At 41.7% G+C, this 8,174-nt stretch overlaps 1 protein-coding gene across 1 annotated transcript; it reads left to right on the top strand.

Annotated features, from left to right (window-relative positions):
* Positions 1-5,988: 5,988 nt before the first annotated feature.
* On the top strand, positions 5,989-7,950 carry LOC131257182 (F-box/FBD/LRR-repeat protein At1g13570-like). The gene is made up of 2 exons (XM_058258212.1): positions 5,989-6,543; positions 7,399-7,950. Exons 1-2 carry the CDS (start codon positions 5,989-5,991, stop codon positions 7,576-7,578), a joined length of 735 nt encoding a protein of 244 aa, XP_058114195.1. The 3' UTR covers positions 7,579-7,950.
* The last annotated feature ends 224 nt before the right edge of the window (positions 7,951-8,174 follow it).

Below are 8,174 nucleotides of genomic sequence, written 5' to 3'. Positions count from 1 at the left end.
TGGCTCAAGTCATCCCGTAACCAGCCCACCTCACTTCCAAGGCAGGTTTTGGTAAAGCTAAATGGGTAGTCAGTAAGGTCCGTTTCAGAAAATGTGACCCATTTAAGTAAATGGGTTGGGCTCGGGTTAAACCCTATCCAACCTGACTTGTCCATATAATTATCAATGGGCTAGGCTAGATGATCCAGCCCAAACCGACCCGACCCGACCCAAAACCTGAAATAGATTAATAGAAGTAGACACATGCACATAACAATTAGACAGATGCACGTAATGTATGTATGTTTGTATGTATCCACTAATTGGATGAGGCTGTCATACTTTTAGCTCCATAATCTTTTTTGAAACTAAAGTGTGGTCATGCCACGTCAGATTGGTCCAGCCCGACCTGATTACAATTAATGGCATGTTTGGAATGCGAGATTAGGTGGTATTGAATTGCATTAGGTGGAATTAACACCATTATTACACAATGATTAAATATATGCCAATACAATGGAATTTTGACCGTCCGATCCCAAGTTTGGAATCAAATTCTCTCTTTGGGAAAAACACATTAATTGAAACCTTCGTTCGGTTGACCATGGAACTGTAATCAATGAACCAGATTTCACAACTGATGCCGCTCAAATATATGCAGACACAACTCGAGTGTCACATGTAAAGGGCGCATATTGATGACCAATGTGGATAAAACACATACATCAATGTGGGGCCCACAGGACTTCGGATTCCTCCAGAAATCCTGCCGTATCTCCCGTTGGAACCGGATGATATAATACCTGTATTAATCCAATCCTTCCCATTAATTCCAAACACGGGATGAAATTTACATTGGACCAACTGCAATTCCATACCACCAAATCTCAAGTTCCAAACAGGCCCTATGGTTCAGGTAAGTGGGTCGTGTCACGCCACAGGGTAAGTGGGTCGTGGGCCAGAATTCTTGGCCTGTTTAGTAAAATGGGTAGGGCTTTGGGCAGACCTTGACAAGATCTGAACCATTCATTTGATGACAAAATAGTAAATGAGCCATAGCACAATGATCATACTGTTTGGAGCCTGGACAATGACAACCCTTACAAATGGAGAGGAAAAGACAGAAGCCTGCAATGACCAATTTCAGACCGTAGATGGTGTTCCCTTGCTTTGGTTGAAGGAAGATCAACAGTAGTGTCCCCCCAGAACATGGCCCCATGTGAATCCATCCATGTGAGGATGAGACGAGGATTGCGTCGCAGGGCTCTGTGGGGCCCACCGTGATGTAAGTGCTTTATCCACGCCGTTCATAGTTTTTCTCAGATCATTTTAAGCTATGATCCAAAAAATGAGGCAGGTCCAAGGCTTACGTGCACCACAAAGTGGGGATTGAACGTTCACCATTAAAAACTTCTTGGGAGCTGGAGAAGTTTCTAATCAAGCTGATATTTTTGTTTTCACTTCATCCACGTCTACCTGACTTTATGAATAGGTTGGATGGTAAAAAAAACATCATGGTGGCCCTTAGAAAGGTTTCAACGGTGGGTGTCATTATAACTGCAGGTTCCTTTGGTGTGGTCCACTGAAGCTGTGGACCTGCCTTGTTTTTAGAATAATAGCTTAAAATGATCTTAGAAAAGCGATGAACGACGTGGATAAAAAATTTACATCACGGTGGGCCCCACAGAGCATTACCGTCCGGGCGGGGGTAGGACGCAGAAAAGGGAAAAAGAGGAAAATGGATTTTACCTGTAACGCGAGAGGAGAAAGGGCGGGAGTCGGAAAGGAAAGAGGAGAGAAGGTGGGAGTACGGGAGATGCGATGATTTTAGAAGGATTCTCGTTTCCCGCTTAGGCAAGTCGCGCGAGTGAGATTTCAGGGGGCCTCGCCGCACATGTGACGGACGTGACGTACACTTGCGAGATCCTGACGGTCCATTCCAGTCAGCGGGTGAGCCGCGAGCTCCTTTTGCCTCAGCATCCAGCACAGGCCAATCATGGGTGATCCGATGATCGAACCCGTCTAGGCACTATAATAGGAAGCGGATTGCCGACAGTAGCCAGGTAGCTACTGATAGTGCTCTGTGAGTCCCACCATGATGTATGTATTTTATCCTTGACGTCCATCTATATTTTTACAGATCATTTTACGGCATGAGCTAAAAAATGAGGCAGATCAAAATCTCAAGTGTTAATCGTTCGTTTGTTTTTCTATATTTTCATTTATTTTATCTGCCTATGTATGGTCATGCTAAACTGGGATTAGTGAGCTACATCCTTGGAAACAATTAATCATGCTAAAGGTGTAGTCGGTTAGCTTGTTCGACTCGACTCGACTCGGTTCAAAGCTGAGTTCGAGCCGAGCCGAGTTGATTTTTTGAGTTTGATAATAAGTTCGAGTTCAAGCCAAGTTCGAGCTGGCCCAACTAGACTCGACTCAGATTGAACCCAGTTCGAATCGATTTGGTTACTTTGATATTGATGTTGGTCACAAAGTTTTTGATAAAATGACTCAAAGAAGTGTTGCTGGTGGCAAGGGAGTTATGTATATGAAACCAAGACTTTTTTTTCCTTGATTCTTATGTTTCTTAGAAGGTGTTTGATAAAATACCTGTAAAATCATTGTTGTTGTCTTAAATACAGTGAGAGTGAGATTTTGAAGGTGCACTCCAAGTGTTTGTAAAAATGCTACAACGGCGAACTTGGCTTGAACTCGACCGAGCTGCTAACCGAACGAAGCTGAGCTGGCCAGTCAAGCTCGAGGACTGAGCCGAGCCCAGTTCAAGCTGAGGTCAGCCAATGGCCGGTTTGACTCGATGTACACCCACCCCTAGAAACAATTGAAAACGGGAAGTATCACCGTTAAAAAGTCTTCTAAATTGCATGTTGGGTTCGGATTATGTGCCTATGCCATCCACTCATTTGGCACAACAATATGATGAATTAATTTCCTAGAAATCAGGACATTCCAGTACCAACAGGCCACACCATGTGAATTTAGAGTTTCCAGAGTGATTTTAAACCATTCCTATGGTGTGGTCCACCTACGTCTTGAAATGGGCTGATTCATAAGTTCGATGCGGAAAATGTGATTGTGCACCGAATGGATGAGGTGGGTTTAATTCATGTTTGTCCCCATGCAGCTCTTAGTTAGCACAAGTCAGACTGCATATTGTCCCGACACAACTTTACTTGAATTCCGACTTTCTTGACATTAAATAAAATTTTAAAATAAATAAAGAAAAAGAAAAAAAAGAAAAAGAAAGGAAAGAAAGAAGTTTCCTAACCCTCCCATTACAATCATGTCCTATAAACGTCGTATTTGTATAATGATTAGAAACATCCATCGCAAGTGCTCCTCACTAACTGATCACATATAAAAAATGATTACAACCATACTTTCCACTAGAAGTAGTTTTAGGGGATTTTAATTTTTTTTTATAGCTATGCCCCATCTACAGTGGGGCATGCATTTTCAACAGTCTAGTTTGTCTGCACATGCAATGAGTAGAGTTATAGGTGGGCATCGAGTCGAGTCGGACCGGATTGGGTTCAACGCGACTCAGTTCGATTTTTCATGAACATAACTGGAACTCAATCCGATCAGGGACTGAGTCTAGTAGGACTGACTCGATCCAATCCGAAGGGTTAGAGTTCGTTCGGATTTCGGATCGGATTAGTCCGGATTGACCATGATCCAAACTCTATCTAATGTACGATCGGATCTGAGTGGTCCTACTCGATTCGCACCGATTCAAGCCTTCGGTTCGGTTCAAATCGGGTTGGATCCACCGGATTGGGTTGGATTCGCTGGATCGGGTCGGATTCTGCCCAGCTCTAAGTAGAGTCCATGAATGCATGAGCACGTACAATCCACCATGCCCAAGTGAGAGTATGATTTTGCTCCTCTAATTTAAATAATCAAAGTTAATCACAATCAGATTAATTCCAAGTAGGGTAAATGAAGAGCAAGAAATTTGAGTCCATTTGGTTTTCTAACTTTCTAATTTCATTTCCAAGTACTTGTTTAAACCAGAGTTTTTGTAGCTCATAAATCAAGCATAAGATACAATTGCAAAGAACTATTATTTTTATAGTGATTTTTAGGAGGAAATAATTGATATTACAAAATCATTATTGTATTCAAATTGTACATGATGTCACCACACATTTACAAGAGTAAATAATCATTAACTATTTATAGTTTTAGTTGGAAAATCAAGATGGCCAAAATCTCCCTCCCTTATTATTATTATTATTATTATTATTATTTTAACATTAATTGGGCGTCCGTGCCGTTACCAAGAGTTATTATTACGAACCGTAATAACGTGTATTCAAACTGTGTTAGCATGTGGAGACTCAACTATGGACCGGGTGCTTCCCTGTTCTGCAAGTGGCTCTCACTTCAAATCCCAACCGTCCAAATTGTGGGACAATCTATAAATTGTTTATATCGAGGATATCAGATTCATTAGACAATTCTATCTTGACTTCCGTTCTGCTTCTTCTGTAATCTATTCCATCCAAGTACCAAGGCCATAGAACAAGTCCTAATCTAGTGCACATCACTCAGATGGTCACATGACTCAATGATCCATGACCCATTCCGTTCGATTGGTGTGTCCAACCATGGATGGAACACTCAGATGGTCACATGACTCAATGATCCATGACCCATTCCGTTCGATTGGTGTGTCCAACCATGGATGGAACACCATCTTCAAATCAAACGGTTTGGACAGTTGTACCCCTCTAATTGGTGCATCTGATCCCGTTAAACACTGACCATCGGCTATTGCCAATGCTCTCTTCTACCATCCATTTCTAGATAGCCGATCAAATGGTTAAGATAGCACTTCCCATCCCCTTTCATAGCCAGCAGGACCATATTAAAGGTGTGGATCACTGACCCAGTGGGCCCCACTTGCACAAAATGAAAACCTAAGTATACTGTGCACATCTTCACTGACTTTTACTAGAATCCATTTTATAAAACATCTCTGATCACAAGACAACGTTTCAATGGAGGCAAGAACTCCACCTTTGAAAGAATCGTCCCAATCTGAGAAAATCCAGTTTTTCAGGGGTCATGGCAAGATTATAAGGAAAGATTTCTTTAACTGAGTGAGATCGAAATTGCAACTGAATCTCGGAGAAGAGAACAGAAATTGGGAGGGGCAAAATGGGAAGAGAAGAAAATACCTGGAGGGGTATTTTGGGAAGGAGAGAAGAAGCGGAAGTTGGCTTTCTCTCCAACTCTCTCGTGCAGAGTACAGACGGCCCAATGATTTTTTTAAGACACTAAATAAGATTTTCGAGGTGTGCTCCAGCGATTCGCGCGAGGGAGAGATTGAAGAGGCGATTCGCGGCACACGTGCCATAAGGTCACACGTAAACGAGATCAGAACCATTCGTTAGGTAATTCCCACTATGGAAAGAGTTCAAAAAACAAAAAATTACTCCATTGATCTGATTAGGTGGGACGCACTTGTAATTAAAATATGAACGATTGGGAAACCAATGTCTTAGATTGGAGGCTAGGTCCACTAAAAAGCTTTGTAAGTTAAGCATAACCTAAGAGGCGATGTGTGGGGCCCACGGTGATACACAAAAGACTTGAAATAGTACTTGAATTGAGAAATCCTCTAACACGAACTCCAGACATCAGTCCTGAAAAACATATCAAACTCACGGAAAAATCTGCTGATAAAATCAGCGAATTGCCGGAAGTAGTTCTTCATCACATCCTCTCTTTGATGCCAATGAAATCTGCAACGAGAACAAGCATTCTGTCAAGAAGACGGAGAGATCATTGGAAATTCTTTGCATCCTACACCAAAACTATATACTTAGGCGAGGAATTTGCGAGCGTTCAAACTAATGATGAATTCACAACCACAGTCGATCGGTATATACAGCAACAAAAAGGAAACAACCATTTCGACTCTTTTTTGGGCCGGGAAATCGGAATCGGTCCGATACAGAGAAATGGATCGAATTCGCTACCATGAGCGGCGTTACGGAGCTTGATCTCAACTTCCGTCATTACTCTACTGTATACTATATCGGTTTTCTTGAAGCTTCTGTCCCCTATAAGCCCTTTAACTTGCCTCAATGCCTCTTTAGCTGCGATTCTTTAATCCATCTGAATTTGGCTCTCTGCGATTTCAACTGTCCATTGAATTTCAATGGTTTACAAGCTCTGAAAACGCTCCATCTTCGACGGGTTCATCTGAATTGCCTGCTTCTTGAGGAATCGAATTTAAGGGAGTGTTTCAGTCTGGACTACATCAAGGTTTCTGGTCCCAATCTGCGGCTTAAGAGTTCGATCGTAGTAGCTCGTGGGTCCCCTAAGATTGAGATTTCTGCTCCAAATCTCCAATCATTTGATTACTGTGGTGCTCTTTTCTATGGACCTTCATTCGCAAACTTTTCACAGTTGGTGGATGTGATTTTAAATTCAAGAGGCTATCAACACAAGGAACCAGAGCATGATTATATACAGATTTTGAAAGACCTGGCTCATGTTAAGGTTCTAACCGTATGCGACGAGCCTCTTAAGGTGTGTTTTCATCCCCTACCCATGGCTACTTGCTGGGTTACCAACGTCAGATCCGGAAAGTTCATCAGGTGGGGGCCCTTTTTTTGTACGTTGTGGCCCAAAAATCAGGTCAATCGGGATCTCATATGGCCCACCCGTTGATCTACACTGGTTGGCCAATCTTCTGAGCTCTTGCTTTCCTTTATGTATGTCTTAAAAAATTTCCTAACTGGGTCTGTTGATGGCATCGACAGACCACTCGATCCCATATATGATTTTCTGGTAGGAGAAAGTACTTTATCCAACCATTTGATCAGATCAATGATCAAAAGTCAATTTTATTTTCATTTTTACTGTAAATAGTAAGTTTAGTTTCATCGTAACTTTTTATTCTTTGAGTTTTAGGAGTCTGCCAAAAATCATGAAGTCTAGTAGGAATGATGAACGTTTATAAATAAGTTTACTATAACTTACTATTTATAGTAAGTCACGTTTTAGGGATTTTGATTCTAAAACTCCGTCCTAGGATTGAACTCATTATTTAAAGAATTGTAATTTCATTTTTATGGTGAATCAATTTATTTTTGAATTTATTAGAAATTATTTCTATTTTATCCTCGTGGATTCAAGGAAACTCCGTGATGAATCCAGAGAACTTTGTGTATTTAGAGTAGTTATCCCCGAGCAAGACGGTGATTGCACTCATCACGTCCTACTCTGCGTCACTAATCTTGGGCCTGTGGGTTGGATCTAGTCTAAAATTTGCCCCGAAAAGTAAATGGGCGGGGGCTCATGCTGCACTACATCTGGTCCATTGATGGCTCCAATGGAATGGTTTTGAAACTGATATTTGTATGTTTTTTTTTTTTTTTTCAGCAGATAGGAATGTCGTCTAAAGAGAAATATTACACATGGGAAGATTTACCGATCACCTTCGACAATCTGCAAGAGTTGCAGCTGATGCTAACATCGACTAGCAATAAATCTCTCTCCGACCTCTATGCCTTCTTTGCAAACTGTTTTTTCCTTCTTTGGAGAAACTTTTCATTCATGTAGGTTTTCATAATCCTCCTGTTAGATTTCAATTACCACTTCTTTCAAAAGCAGCCCATGAATTCAAAGTGGCCCGACTAGTACAGGGTCGTTCATTAAGTGGTGACGAGTGGAGAGGTATGATGTATGGGCAAGGGACTTGTATGATGAAATGCACGACTGGAAAAGCAGGGACATGAGCCCTTCTTAATAAGCTGCCCTGACCTTTTGGCCTATGGCACATTCTCCATGGAGCCCGCCCGAGGAAATGCCCACACGTCACTCACCCGTGCCACTTTGGCAGCCATGGGGCTTTTGTATTCGAGAGTAGCATGCTGTCACAGACAAGACATTTTTATAAGAGGCAAGAAAACTTGTGTTGAGCTGATTAGAAATCTAAGGGGTCGTTTGGCATCATGGATTTGGGAGGATATGAGGGGATTACAAATCCCCAGGTTGTTTGGCACCGGGGGCTTTCAAATCCAAGGGGTTTCAAATCCCCTCAATCAGGGGGTTTGAAATCCAAGGTAAGACCTTGGATTACATCTAAAATCATTCCCATAGTTGCATGTGTATCACTAGACTATTAATCTATTGGACACATAGCTCACTAATGATAT

Source organism: Magnolia sinica, chromosome 1 (assembly GCF_029962835.1).
Source record: "Magnolia sinica isolate HGM2019 chromosome 1, MsV1, whole genome shotgun sequence".
Classification (NCBI taxonomy): Eukaryota; Viridiplantae; Streptophyta; class Magnoliopsida; order Magnoliales; family Magnoliaceae; genus Magnolia; species Magnolia sinica.
This window is presented reverse-complemented; position numbering and strand designations above follow the sequence as displayed.

Coding starts and splice junctions, on each gene's coding strand:
- LOC131257182 (XM_058258212.1), top strand. CDS start 5,989: ATGAGCGGCGTTACGGAGCTTGATCTCAACTTCCGTCATTACTCTACT. Junction 6,544..7,398: donor TATGCGACGAGCCTCTTAAG/GTGTGTTTTCAT, acceptor TTTTTTTTTCAG/CAGATAGGAATGTCGTCTAA.